General features: G+C 39.3%; 2 protein-coding genes across 2 annotated transcripts; both read right to left on the reverse strand.

The window, feature by feature from the left end:
* Positions 1 to 16: 16 nt before the first annotated feature.
* Positions 17 to 4,521, reverse strand: LOC144634170 (actin maturation protease-like). The gene is made up of 3 exons (XM_078493061.1): positions 4,244 to 4,521; positions 2,542 to 2,903; positions 17 to 2,082 (listed from the first exon to the last, which is right to left on the reverse strand). The coding sequence occupies exons 1-3, from the start codon at positions 4,417 to 4,419 to the stop codon at positions 1,757 to 1,759; spliced, it is 864 nt and encodes a 287-aa protein (XP_078349187.1). The 5' UTR covers positions 4,420 to 4,521; the 3' UTR covers positions 17 to 1,756.
* Positions 4,522 to 9,709: 5,188 nt separating this feature from the next.
* On the reverse strand, positions 9,710 to 15,163 carry LOC144635307 (pinin-like). The gene is made up of 8 exons (XM_078494417.1): positions 15,002 to 15,163; positions 13,950 to 14,060; positions 13,312 to 13,414; positions 12,987 to 13,078; positions 12,529 to 12,604; positions 12,263 to 12,418; positions 11,514 to 11,652; positions 9,710 to 11,015 (listed from the first exon to the last, which is right to left on the reverse strand). Exons 1-8 carry the CDS (start codon positions 15,157 to 15,159, stop codon positions 10,711 to 10,713), a joined length of 1,140 nt encoding a protein of 379 aa, XP_078350543.1. The 5' UTR covers positions 15,160 to 15,163; the 3' UTR covers positions 9,710 to 10,710.
* Positions 15,164 to 15,180: the final 17 nt, after the last annotated feature.

A 15,180-nucleotide genomic window follows, 5' to 3' on the forward strand; every position in this document is an offset into this window, starting at 1 on the left:
ACACACTTTGTTTTAGTTGTAAAGTGGGATTTAGTACCATTTATACAACCATTTTGTGGTCGTAAAGGAGCAGACAATCCATGATTAGTTTATAGAAGCAATTTCAAGTTTAAAGTTAAAAAGGTCTTAAAGAAGACCAGCTCAAAACCCTGGTCCAAAATTAGCTATGTCCTGATTTAAACACGCCTTGTTTAAGTCCTGAGATAGGATTTTGGACCATTTACATGCCCAGTTTGCGTCTTATTTTAGCTGGGTCTTATTTTTTTTTTCTCGTATAGATATCCCTATTACTGATTCACTATCACTAACTCAGTTGAATACCTTACGCCAGGTCATGGTATTGTTAGTCTTAAGTTTGTGATTACAATGTCATTGGGACTGTTCTGTTTGTTTGGACTGTTTGTTTGCTTTAGTGTCAGTAATAACATTGTACTAAGGCATAGCACTAAGAGGGGGACATTGGGGGGGGGTGGGGGGGGGGAAGCGGGGGTGGGGACACCACAACAACTTTTGTAGATACTGCAATACCAAGAAAAACTTCAGAAATTACCGCTACATCACAGTAAACCTGCATAATTAGCAGTTGTGTTGCCCTGAGGGCAAAAAGATAGGCAAAGACAAGCAGCAGGACCGTGAAAACAGTGACACGACTTTCAACTGGTTGTTAAAACAGTAAAGTTGCAGATTAACTAGTGCTACCTACAATCATTATTTTACCATCATGTCACAGCAGAACAATGCTGCTACAGAAACCCGAAAAATGTTTCGAAAAATGTGAAGGATAAATTTTTAAACTGACTCTCGTCAACCAAAATGCTAAAGAAAACGCATCCCACAGGTTTAGAAAATACTGCAATCATGCAATAATTCAAATACTGCATGAAAAATTGGCCAAAACCACAATACTGCAAACCCCAATGTCCCTCTCCACAAACTCTATGCTTAGTATTGAGGTTTCTACGGAGAAAAATATGAGGGTGTTATGAGGGTAATGGTGTTATGGGCTCAATAGTGCTTGCCTGTTAACTTCAAGCTGGTATTGAAGGAATGCAAGCTTCATGCAACATGCACTGAAAAATGAAATTTCCAGAAATTATCAAATGTTGGGAAATAAATGTTATAAATAAATAGCTGGTCTATTTCAAGGTTGTTCAAACTGAAATATTTATGTTTTTTGGAAATTATGTTCATTTCATTTGTTGTTTCTAAGTTTTGAAACTTTGTGAATAATTTATGAGTTTTAATTTTGTTAGTTATTAATATTTTTCCAGTAAATTTATGTTAAAAACCATGTAAATAATTTGGAGAAAAAAAGCAGGAAAAAATTTGTCATAACTTCCATATGGCTAGTTTCAGTGTAGATGCAAAAAATTTAATGAAATTTCAAAATCGTTTTCCAGGACAGAAAATGTTGTGGATTTATCCCCAAATGTTTAGCTGATAATTGGAAAAACCTTTGTCTTAAGCAACAAACAGTCTGTTGGCTGCAAGGGTTAGACAGTTCAGTCATGGGCCCTACACTCTTAAGGTCAAGATGGAATTTTACCTTGGTAAGGAATTTTGTAGCAACCTTTCTCTATGAACACTGGTATGGTAAATGTTCTGTCAGATATTAAATACCTGTTACATAAATTGTAAACTGTTAGCACAATAATGTTAGTAACATAGTCTGGCTGACATCGATGTTCAGAACAGTTTAATAAATTGTTGACAGATAGTTTTCCAAGATTTCCCTGCCTCCTCATTGGGTTTTTTGCTATCTTTGATCAGAAATAACAACAATTTTTCCACAAAGTCCTACACGTAGACCTTCTTCAGGAACAATATAACTCTCAACTTGTTTTTCTTTGGAAGGGTCCAATTCAAAAAGGTTTTCATTGCTACTCTTCAGAGAGTCCAGACTCCAAACTGCTGTGTGGTTTGATTTACCATGCTTGGCACAGAAGTAAATGTGTTGTGGTTTACAGTTGTGTGGTAGCATAAATGAAGGTGATGGACTTGCATGGAATAACATGGGTACATCCATATCTTGCTCAAACATTGTCCAGTCAATTATATTGCCATCTAGTTCACACAGGAAACCTTTTTGAAAAACAAAAACAAAAATCAGCAGTTTTTGATTGAGTATCATAAAACCAAAGTCATCGCTGGCCAATTACAAACGACACAGACAATCCAGTAAATCAATCAAAACTAGCTTGAAGCAAATACATGTAACTGGTGTGGAGATTTCTCCAGGATTGAACGCAACTTCGAAAATTACAAAATTTGCAAATTTCATAATTTTTGCAGATTTTGTAGACCATAGCAAAAAATCTTAAATTTTGAAATTTTTGTAGCTGCATTCAATCCTGGACATAAGTGCCGGTGTGCAGTGCAGGAAAAGGTGCGCGAACAAAATACAGTTTTGATTTTACTTCTGATTGGTTGAAAAAGTGGCACCAGTTTTTCAAACCAATCACTAAGCTAAGTAATGCAAAACCAGAGTGAAATTTAACACAAATTAATTTAGACACTCAAGTGAAATCGCTCTAAGCTCACCTGTTAACAGAGCCCAATGTGCTTTGTGTCCTTTTTCCAGACAGGGTTTATGGTTCTTATCGGCATCATATGGCACAAGCACCGCAGATCCCTTCAGTAGTTCTGAGATAACAAAGGGATGATCTGCAAATCCATCACTTATAACCTGACATTCAAGTCCAAAAAATTCCTTAGCAAGCTGTGCAAGGTTTTCTGCTGAGTACATTTCCCCTTGAAGTGAAAAACCTTTTGATCTCGCCATTGTCAGTAAGTTTTCCAATTCCTCTTCATATTGTTCCCGTTTTATAGATAGTGCTGTTTTGTTTTCACTTCTTTGTGTCCTTAATAATTCTGCTGCCATGCTAATCGCAGACAATCCACACCTGTAGAGAACAATTCGAGCATTTTTAGAAACCAATAATTAAAATTATTGGTTCCCTATAGGCTGTAAAGCACTCAAAAATTAATATCAATAAAAATGCTTTTGGATACAAGTCATTAGGTAAGTATTGAGAGGACCTACAGGACTTGTATAAATTCTTCTTCCAAGGGTATTTTAATTTACCTGGGATCAGCAAGAATCAGAATTACAACATTCGAGGGATAAGACCTAAACAGGAGCTTCCTTCATCTGTTAGACCATCTGTTATCAAGTAACTATCATGCCTCCTTGGCAAAAGAGTTAACCCCAAAGGCAAATTTATTTTCAGCTGAGTGCTTTTTCATCATGACCTCTACTTTTTACACCTTGGCAAAAGTACTACCCACTTTCTCACTCTCCCAGGTTCCTGCAATATCTGCCAGCCTCCCCTCCCCTAGGGGGGGGGCACTCCCATATATGGGCTATATAGGTATGTACCGCAGAATAGGGTATGGTTTTTGAGTTAAATAGAGTATCATTTTTGCTCTTTTTGGCATTGTGTTCCCGGTGTGATCCTTAGATAGGGTAACTAAATTCTATCAGCTAAAGAAAACGCCCAGCTAAACGAAAAATAAAAAGGGATCTTAAAACTGAACTAACCGTTCAAGAATAAGTAAAACAATTTTATAAAGATTTGTGTTTTGCCGTGCACGGTTGGCCGTTATTTGGGTTGTCACAGAACGCTTCTCCTCCCCTTGAATAGGATGTCATTTTTCGGTTTTGGGCCTTAAAAGGGTATCAATTTTCGCTTTATATATGGGTCAGGGTTTAAGAACCTGCGCGGCATACCCCTATCCGAAATTTATAGGAGTACCCCCCAGCCCCCCCTTTCATCCACTCCACTTGAGTTTCAATGGTTAATGGGATGATGGCCATATTGACTGAATGACAATTGACAAGCACATCAATCTGGTGAGACTAGATAAGGGACTCAACGTCCCCTGCAACAGAAACACCCTTAAAACTGAGCATTTCTGCCAAAGATCTTACCTCGGGGTCCCAAAGGGTGGGGGTGGGGGGGGGGTAGTTTGGAGGGTTTAGGAAGGGGGCGCTGTCTTTGGAGTACAAGCCCTGTAAATTTGCTTTTCAGTAACCCGTGGCAAAGAATTTCCTCTTGTTAGAGCCCAGAACTCAGTTTTCTCTTGATCCTTAAAGCCCTATTTTATTCTGTTTGAAGTTATCCCGATGGAGCTCTGTATTTTTCCAGAATTTTAGGACTAGGCTTGTCTGATGGAGTCTGAAAATTAAAGCCATTTTGGCACACCGAGACCTTCTATTTATTCCACATGCCAAGAGCCTTACCTTGGAAACTTTCCCTGAAGTCTTGTTGCAACCTCCTTATTACAAAGAAGCCATTTCTCGTGAGCCGCGGGAAGAGAATCTGCTCGTTCAGTTGCAATCAGCGAGATTATTTCACGGCACTGTTTGTTGGCATCGAAAACGAACGCACTCGCACAATTCATCCCACTGTTGGACATTTTCTGGTTATTCTCTCAGATCTATTTTAATATTCCGGACAAAAACACAAGTCACGAAGACTCGAGTCTTGACAAAGTTTCCGCCATTTTTGTTTTACTCTCTCCAGGCCTTCTCTGAAGAATGTCAAAGCTCCTTCCCAGGTGGGGGAGGGTTAGAGTTTTGCATACGGGCTACATTTGGAGCCCACTTATAAACTTTACACACGAAAGATTTTGCTCCAAGAGGAATTTACCTTGTACTGTACATGAGAGGGCATTTTTAAGTTTGCTCACTTTGTACCAAGATCTTGCTCCCAAACATTTCCGTGTAGCATTTTTCTGGGGTGGAAATTCTGCTCCTAGGGACGGATTTAATGAGGGTCTCAATGGGGTGGGGGCTTTTACGGTTAACGGTTAAAATTTGGGCCTTTTTACGGCTAACGGTTAATTTATTTCCATTACGGTTAACAGAAGTTAAAAGTTAATTTTCATTGTTTTTAATAGTTAAAAATCAATTTCCATTATTGAAAAACGTATTGTAGGTCTTTGGACATTTTTGGGACGATGAAGTGAACTAGTTTGGGTTATTTATAATCACTGACCGATTTTTACGGTTAACACATTTTACGGCTAACGGTTAAAATTTTCCATTTTTTACGCCTGACGGCTCAATTTTTGGCCGTTTTACGGCTAACGGTTAACCCCATTGAGACCCTCTTTAATCAATGACTTTGTTGGTACACACGGAAGAGCTTTGCTCCAGCACAGGCAGACCACCCTATGTGTTCGTGGTTAATAATTGTTCACTTAAGACGAACAATAGAAATATGTTGAAATCTATGAGAGTTACGAATAAAGCTCTGAATAAAGCTCTGAATAAAGCTCTGAAAATTACATTTATAAATGAACCTCTTTCGAAATATTTCAATAAAGGTGACTTAAATGTTAATCTATTCATGTGTGGTGTTTTTTTTCGCGATCTGGGCCGTATTAAGCGTTTTTTTCGTATGTTACGTTCGGCCGGTGGTCGGTAATAGGAGAAAAGGAGACTTTTTCCTATTACCGACCACCGGCCGAACGTAACATACGAAAAAAACGCTCAATACGGCCCAGATCGCGAAAAAACACCACACATGAATAGATTAACATTTAAGTCACCTTTATTGAAATATTTCGAAAGAGGTTCATTTATAAATGTAATTTTGAGCCTCTCTATGGGTATTTCCGAAGAAATCGAAGACGCGAAGATCGCCGCGGAAAAAACGAAGATCTCAAGATTGAAGCGAAGATCTGAAAATTGACCTAAATTCGCGTGACCAAATTATACAGTCAGACATAAAACTGTAAAAACTCGTAAACACTACAGAAAATATTTTTATTTTCCGTATTTTGGCATTTGACCACTTTTCACTGTGATTTTGACAACAGTGTCAACAATAGTTGCGGTTCCACTAGACCTCTGCCCGAGGTAACCCCGTGGGTAATTGCCTTGGGTTGGGATCGGTTTGGGTTTCCAGTCAGGTGAAGACCTCCGGTTATATTGCAAATAATTACCCGAGGTCAACTTTCGACCTTGCAGTGTATGGCGGCAAATTTAATGCATCATGGAGATCGCAAACCGCGAAAACACCTGGTTTGCTTTCGGTCGTTCTTCTGCTTCTTATACGGCAATACCCGGTTAATTTAGCTATTCAAAACTTCGTGTTAAGAAGAATGCGGAGAAGGCGTCTGCGATTACGATTTCTACAATCTCTTCAGATGCTGTATTTGTTTTATAGAACCCATCGCCTACAAGTTGCTCGCCGGCCAAGACGTGTTTGGGTATCCCCTCGTAAAATATACTCACGGTGAACCTCGAAAGTTGGCCATGTTTGATGCCGCGTGTGTTGTATTTATTACGTGCTAGGATATTTGCCGCGGTTTTTTTGCGCAACACCACAAAAATGTGCCCAGCATGTGCTGCGGTTTCCGGATTTACTTTTTTCTTTCACCCGATTGGCTGAACTACTCTTGTGGCTAGATAAACCACTGATAAACCCTACTACTTGGTTCGGGAAACGGGGTGTCGGTAAAACGCCGACTCGGGGTCGGGGTCGGGGTCAATTTTTTATTTTTGTTTTAAAAAAATGCACTGATTCAGAAAAAATACAAAATTTATATTAGCGTGTGGGGCACTGTTCGAGTCGAAAAAAAGCATTTCTTTCACAGAATATCCGGGAATTTTGATCCTTATAAGTTTAAAAGTATAAAAGAAAAATTCGTGGTCTAGCAGGCGACAGGTGAAATTGTTTATCTTGGCGGCTAGAATTTGCTGCCGACTTCTTTCTGAGCGCTAGCTCCTCGCTAACATAGCATGAACTTTTTTAGGTTTAAATTAAATTGAGAAAATTAATTCAGATTTATATCGTTAAAATAAAGCGGCCTTTCGTATCCAAAACAATAAGGAAGCAGAATTGTTTTGTTTAGACCGCGAAGCTCGCATTAACAAGTCTCGCAATCTTTAAGTTTCTACATTCTGTAATTGTTTAAAATATAAGTGAAGGTATCGAGCAATCTCTTCAATTTGCGTGACCGAAATGCGGAAAGACGTTTTAATTGACTCTTTTCGTTATTTTGCATCTAAGGCCTGGAACTCCTTACCTAATAATGTAAGATATGAACCTACTTTAACTGGTTTTAAAAGACTCCTAAAAGGAATCTCCTTTCAGGCATTAATGGTATATCTTAACATTTTTTTTTTCATGTAAATAGATTTTAAATGTAAATTTTCCTTTTATACAATTTATGTTTCTCGAAGATATTAGCCTTTTTCAGGCTACTCTAAAATTCGAGTTTAAATAAAGTTCATGTTATGTTATGTTATGTTATGTTATGCTGACGAGGAAGTATTACATCCGCTCTTATGTGCATAGCGGTTTGTTGTAATAAACAACACGGATCGAAATCCGCCAATCACAGCCCACCAGCATGACCTTTTGACCTTGTGGGTGAAACCAACAAGGGTATCCATCGGTTTTGATTCGAAAGATAATGTGGAAAGATGGACGTAGAAAGATAGCTATGCGCGTAACATTGAAAGCGGGTTTAAATTATTCGATAACAGAGAAGTAGGCAAAGTAGGCTAAACTGTATGTACAGTATACGTAAAAGTTAAATTTCATCTTTCGCCTGTTATACCTTAACTGAAATTCTTCTGTTATACTTTTGAACTTATAAGGATCAAGATTTGTGGCGAATTTGTGAAGTAAATGCTTTTTTTCGACTCGAAATACCCCAGACGCTAATATAAACTTTGTATTTTTTTTTGAATCAGTGAATTTAAAAAAAAAAAATCAAAAAAATTGACCCCGACCCCGGCCCCGGCCCCGGCCCCGACCCCGACCCCGAGTCGGCGTTTTACCGACACCCCGGGAAACGTCATGGGTAATTCTTTTGTTCTTTTTGATGTATCCATAGTGATTTCCCATGGGCAGAATCACTGCGGGAATATAGGTCACACACAAATACAGACTTCCCGTGGGTAAAGTCTCAGTTTCCCGTGGGTAAAAGCTCTAGTGGAACCGCAACTAATGCTTACGGTCACTGCCGCGAAACCACATGATGCCATTACAAGGCTGAAAACGACAAAAATATTGCACTGAAAATGTAATCATTAATGACATTAATGACGTCAATCAGAACCCACTAACCAATGGATTCGATTTCATTCGTACCATGTGGGTCGTGTCGCTGATCTTTAACCTCGCGCCGGCTCGCGGTCTGCAGAATACATCTTATTCATGGCAGATTTCGACTTAGAAGTCAAGTATTCGCTTTACACGATCAACTCAAAAGATACGGAAACGCCATCTGTTAAGCCGTGGTGGTGTAGGACGACCTTGTGCGAGCAGGGGAGCTTACAAGCTCTTGAAAAACGCCTAAAAGCTAAGGTAAGCATAACATTGCATTGACCAACACTCACTCCTGGTCAACTTTGTTGTTTTTACTGTTTTTATAGGGAGAAATCATCAACTTAAGATTTTTTAATTCCAGTCAAGACCTAATCACAAAATGCAGAAACGATAACAAATGCTAATATTAGTTGTAGTGATAAGTTTGGGTCAAATTTGGTCTAAAAGGGTTGTCAACACAGTGACCAGGTCTGTCATGTCTGTAACTCGCCGTCTTGACCGTCCACAAATGTCAAACAATGAAAACGATCGACGTGTTTGTGTTTTATTTCAAATATTTCATCATAATGCGCGAATTAGAACTTGCAAACATCGGGATAATCGGATACAGACTGACGGACAAATGAAGACATTGAAGCTGGGCCGCAAATAACTCGCAAATGAGTCAAATTACCGTCAGGCGAGCATGTCGAATACCTTGACATTGAGGCAACAGAAATTCGAAGCCGCAGAGAAAGAGGCGTTAGGAAAAGGAGAAATGAGGACATGGTCTACTACTGACATCGCTAAAAAGGTGTGAGGGTAGAACATCCGTTTTACATGTCATCCTTTATTGTTTTAATAACTGTTTACATTGCTTTTTCGTGAATTTAAACCGTGAGTAATGCAATAATTAAATTGCTATTGAAGTGAAATATTTATCAACTGTGAATTACACTGAATAGACGTTTAAAGCACTTTAATCCGAAAAACGAAGATCTTCCTGAAAAAAACGAAGATTTGCAAAAAAATTGCGAAGAAAACGAAGACCGTGGGTACCCATAGAGAGGCTCAATTTTCAGAGCTTTATTCGTAACTCTCATAGATTTCAACATATTTCTATTGTTCGTCTTAAGTGAACAATTATTAACCACGAACACATAGGGTGGTCTGCCTGTGGCTCCAGCAGCCTGCCTCTGGGGTATAACCTGCTGGGAGCAAAACCGTGTGTGTGTATCTGCCTTATGTCTGTCGGGGCAGGCATTTATCATGTGGGTAAGTGTGGACGATCTAATTGAGACACACAGAGTTGCCTGCTTTACACTGATATTCCTAAACCTCCTATGCTTGAGTGTCACATGTCTCAGTCATCCAAGGAGCCATTCTATAATAATCTTTCTCTTTCCATAAAAAGAGAAAAAAGAGTGGGAAAAGGGGAGGGGGCAGGGAGCAACTTTTACAAATTGCTGGTATCAGACTCATTATATTCCCAGAACATGTTGCCTCCTATTCGGACGTTCTTAGGGCATGTCACTCGTTTCGTGAGGGAGAAACGCGCAATGAGCCCTAAGAACGTCTGCGTAGGAGGCTACAGAACATGCAGCTGACACTCAAATAACATTTTATTAAAATAAAAGGCAGATGAAAAAACAACAAACATGCACTGCCAATGATAAGCTTTTATTGACTTTCAAAAATTGCGTCTACAGATGATCAAACTGAAAGCAAAATATGTTTACAAACAAAACAGATCAGTGGCAACTGGTAAACTGTTGTTTCTTTAATCTTGATCCACAACATTAATAAAATGCCATGACAGAACATACAAGCCTCTATAATCTCAACAGACATTCTATCTTTCGGTTTATTAAAAACCACGATTTCTTTTCATCACTAAAATGAACAGCATGTGATTGCAGTTGAAGATTTACGATGACTTAATAAATCCAAAGCTACTATAATCTGGAAAGGGCAGAAGGAATATTAAACTGTTATCTTTTGAGTGGCCCATCTTCCTTCCCTTTTCTTCCATGTCTGAGTCTTCACACACAACACAGTCTTCTTGTACTCTCAACAGTGTGAAACCCAACACTCATTTTCCTAGCTTCCTTCTGTCTGTCAGCTCAACTAGCATGCGCGTTCAAACCCAAACTTAAAATTAAGGTTAAATTGAAATGGATGTCGGAACCCCAGATCCCTGGATCTGTTGATCAAATTTAACCATGGTAAGAAAGTCCTAACATTTCCCCACAAAGAGAGAGAATGCATCAAAACTGAAGTAATGGAAATTTGAATAGATGGGAAGTTCGATTTTTAATACCACCGGAATGAAAAGAAGGAAGGAAGGGAAAACAAGTGTCCCCATAACATAAAATCCCAAAATCTGTTCTCACAGTTAGCCCACCCTGAAAATAAACCCAAGAATAATTCTTTCAAACAAACATAAACTCAGGGCTTGTACGTGGGATTTTACTGTATGTGCTTAGTAGGACAAAAGTAACAATAAAACAACAAAAGAATGTTAAAGAGGGCAAAACTGATAAAATGGGACTCTATTAGTTTCGACCAGATGTGGGTCAGGGGTGGGTGAGAGGGGAATGGGGTAGTCAAGCATTGCTTGTCGCTCTCTAGACATGTGATTTTCTAATTATTGTCATACTGACTAGTCTATCTCTCCCTCTTCTTCCATGTTTTCTACCCCTTCTGCTTGTCTTTCTTCTTGCGCACTCTTCTCTTCTCTAACTCCATTCTCAGGATCTCTGCTCTCACTTCTCTTTCGCCCTTTCTCTGTCACCTCTCCTTGGCCCTCCTCCTTCATTTCCACATCTCCGCTGCCATCAGCACTCTCAACCCGCCCCTTACTCTCACCCTCACCCTCGTTAGATACAGACAACCTGGCATTCTTCATTCTCTCTTCCTCTAGCTCTTGTTCCTCTTCTATTTCTGCTCTTCTTTTAGCCATCGCTCCTGAAAACAAGAAACAGAAATACAAGACAGTTACAATTGTGTGAAATATTGTCTGACTGTTCATGAAATTATAGCAGAGTGGAGTGGATAAGTAAGGTAGGGTAGGGTATGGTAGAGTAGAGTAAGGAAGGGTTGAGTAGGATAGGATAGTGTACAGTAAAGTAAGGTAGGGAAGGATAGGGTAGAGCTGGGTAGAGTAACATAAGTTAGTGTAAAGTAGAATAGGGTAGGGTAGAATTGAGTGGGATAAGGTAGAGTAGAGTAGGGTAGGGGGAGTAGGTAGTGTTCAGTGTAGGGTAGGGTAGTGTAGAGTAAACTACTGATGAGTTGAGTTGAGTAGAGTAGAGTAGAGTAGAGTAGAGTAGAGTAGGGTAGGGTAGGGTAGGGTAGAGTAGAGAAGGGCAGGGCAGGGCAGGGCAGGGCAGGGCAGGGTAGGGTAGGGTAGGGTAGGGTAGAGTAGAGTAGAGTAGAGTAGAGTAGAGAAGTCTATTGACTTACTTTTCACAGATCTTGTTGATTCCTCCAGGAGTTTTTGGGTCTTGTCATTAATTTTGGCTGGAAGGTAGAAGATGGGAGGGTTGGCTTTCGTCATGATAAAGTGACTCAGTTTCTCGCCATGTTTATCCCACTCTTCTTGCTGAAAAAGAAAATAAACACCGGTACTGTATAAGTGGTCTGAACTCTGATTGCACATACACTGTCAGTAGCTTTTCGTTAACCAGCAACAGACTTCGTAGTGATTTTTGTTGGATTCTTCTCATTATTAATTTTTTACCTTTCTTTGACACCAAGCAAAATGCTTGCATGACTAGCAACACAAAACAGTTTATGATTGATCACATACATTTAGACATAAGTGGGAGAGTAGCGAGAAGGAAACGAAAATTCATTCTCTGCCCCAGAGGCAATCTGTTTAGTCAGTAACAACCTCAAACTGGTTCCAAATTTTGTGCATGTGCAGTTTGAGCACTAATTTTCTAAATGCCAGTCAATCAGACTGACGACGGCCCGCGGGGGGGGGGGCGCCCCCCCCCCCCCCCCCCCCCCCCGGGGGTGAGTTTCCATAAGAAAACTGGAAGTCCAAAAATCATGCACTTTAGAATTGGAATCAGCCAGAGGCCATTACTTTTGAGGCTAAGCGAAAGGATCTCTGCCCCTGGTGACAAGAATGGTCCCAGACAACAACAGTTTTAAGGGCAAAACCATGTCACAATATAAACTTTGATCAGAACAATTTTTTCTTTTACCAGTTCAGCCATATCTACTTTTCTCTGTAACAATCTCAGTTCTGCTTGTTTTGCTCTCCTTTCTGTGAATAATTCTTTTCTCTGAGAGGACAATTCTTCTTTCTCTTTCTTTTCAGCGTCTTCAAGCTTTTTGTTTATTTCTTCTCTTCGTATGTCCTGATGGAAAAGAAAGCCATTTACTTGTTATCACAAAAAAGAGAAAGATGTCATAATGTTGCCAAAAGTGAGAGTTTTAAGACTTGTGCAACAAGCTGTCAAGTTTATACCTTGTCAGTCTTCTGAGAGCTGTCATCTTTGAACTTTTGAAGAGTGCCCAGCAACATACCAAACATTCTCTTATTTCTGAAGAATAAATAAAGGAATATTTATAATTATTACACATTGATTAAAGTAAACTCTTTAAGGTCATTCCACAGTATTGAATTACGCAACCCTCTTGCACATAATTTCACACATGATTAGCACGCATGCATTTAGGCCGATTTACACGGTTCGATTTTGTCGCATGTGACACGCTTGCGACATGCTTACGACAGGCTTACATCAGGAATTCTTGCGACTGTTGTACGCGTGTCGTAAGCTTGTCGCATGCGACAAAATCGTACCGTGTAAATCAGCCTTTAAAAGTAGCTGATTTTTCTTTACGGCTGGACCTCGCTGTAGAAGGGAAAGTAAGAGTGTTATAAATCCACTTAACATTGAAACATCAACAAGTGCACCAGACCTTGACTTTGTTTTGTCATCTGTTTTTGTAATAACATCTCTCTTTAGGCGAGATGGCGTAGGCGTAGCTACAACTGATGACTGGATAGCAGGCTAAAGAAAGAAAATTGAATTGCTTTAAAAAGATAATTCAAATTAAGAAACAATATCAATATATTGCAAAGCAGGCAAGTGTTGAGAATAAAACAAAACTGCCAACTAGAGGATTATATGGTCTTGGTGTACCACAAAATTCTCCAAGCTAACATAAATGAAATGTGTGGTATAAGTAATGAGAATTGATGTTTTGAGCCTGGGAATAAAAGGGTCCAGTAATAAGTTATTACCTTGTCTGCATCATCATCTTCTTCTTCGCCTTCACTATCCAGACGCGAGGAAGGGCGGTTACGATCTTGCGAAGTCCTTGTTGTCACCACTCGGCTCCAGAGTCTGTTACAATTTAAAACAAGTATGGTACATTTTGTATATCACAATAATTTCTCTCTTGCATGGTTGCCACAGACAGAAGACAAAATCAAATTTCCCTGACCAAATAAATACAAAATGTCAGATTTAGTAGCAGCCTCCAGCCTCCGCTTCAAAATGAAAAACATTGCTGAGATCATATTGACTTGAAATGTTTCTTCCAGCCATCAATCGTATCATTAAGTCTTGAAGTAGGAAGGCACCAAAAGGAAAATAGGCAGGCATAAAAGAACACGATGAAGCAAATTGCTTTATGTTCAATTTGAAAGTAGGTGGGTACTGACTCTTGTGTATAATGGTACTGGTACCCGGGTCATGCCTTCTAATGAGAACCCTATCAGTGGTATTAATCCAGTGGTGTTATAATCTTAATTTTCCCTCACTTTTCTTTAAAATGTCAATTACCCCTGACTCAAAAGAAATTCTCTGGCTTTTACCTGACCTTGCTTGAAAAAAATATACAATAAATAAAACATTATGCCTCTGCAATCCGACCAACCTTCCTTGTGCACCAGTTGAATCACGTCTTTTAGCTGCCGGTCCTTGCCCAAGTGCCATGCTCCTCTCTGGGAAGTCCCTCTTCAACATCACACGCCGTCCTGCTGCTGGTCTGAATTAAAGACAAGAAATTATTTTTTATAGTTGGCCAAGACAGATTAAGTCTCACATCCAGCAGGGAGGTACACTGTACATGTACGACACGAAATGCTCAGGCAATTTCCCAAACACAGACAAAAGTCCAAAACCATTCCCAAAATCCAAATGAAATAACAAAAACAACCCAACACTGAGAAAAACAACCTGTTCAATGCAAAAATCCAGAATCTCCTTAATTCAACTCACACAGCTAACATATATCACATCACTTAATTCAAAATTTTGAATTTACCAAATGAGAGCGTGGGCTTAAAATAAACCAATGAAAATAAAGTATGTTCCTGCGCACCTACAAAGGCATGCAAGCCAAGTTTTCCTATAGTTTTTGTACGTTTTGTAAGTCATAAAATGAAAGTCATAAATGTAAAATATCTCAAGTAGAAAGTCATAAATGGTCACAACAAGAAAAGTGAATGAAGGAAATATCATAGTCAGCGGGTTTTGGTGGTTTTGTTGGTGGTCAGATTAAACAGAGTTTCACTCTAATTACTTTGTTGACAAATGATGAATTTGCTTGACATGTTGTTTAAAAATAAATAAGTTTCAGTTACACGTGGATCGTGAATCACCACCGAAGGAAAGAATATTATAAAGGAACAATCTGTCGACAAAAGTTGATGTTGAATTTCAGTTTGCTTAGCTAGCTAGTTAGCGCTTTGAGAACAAACTTCCACATTCATTCTAAAACTCAGTCGTTAGAATGCAAACTTGACATAAACAAGAAAACGAGTGCGCTTAGCATGCACAACAAGAACTACAAACTATAAAGGTACTTTTATCCAGATGGTGCAGATAAATTATCCGGCGTTATTGAGCCATCGAGGAAACTCTTCGCAAAGCATTATAAAACTTGCTTTTCTCGCCCAATTTAAATCGTGAAAATTGTTGTATTACCTGAATTCCGAAGGATCTCTGCCAGTAAGTTTCTTGATGTTTTCATCCACGGACTTTAGCCCTTCCCTCGCCAATTCTAGGTCACGTTGTAGCTCTGCCACAGACGCCATTTTGCTTCTTCTTCTGGGTCGCGTGTCTGTTTGAGACCGCGATATCATTTGGCCAGCGTCATCCTAGTT

The sequence above is a fragment of the Oculina patagonica genome, chromosome 13 (genome assembly GCF_052425735.1).
Source record: "Oculina patagonica isolate OP01 chromosome 13, crgOcupat, whole genome shotgun sequence".
NCBI classification, from domain to species: Eukaryota; Metazoa; Cnidaria; class Anthozoa; order Scleractinia; family Oculinidae; genus Oculina; species Oculina patagonica.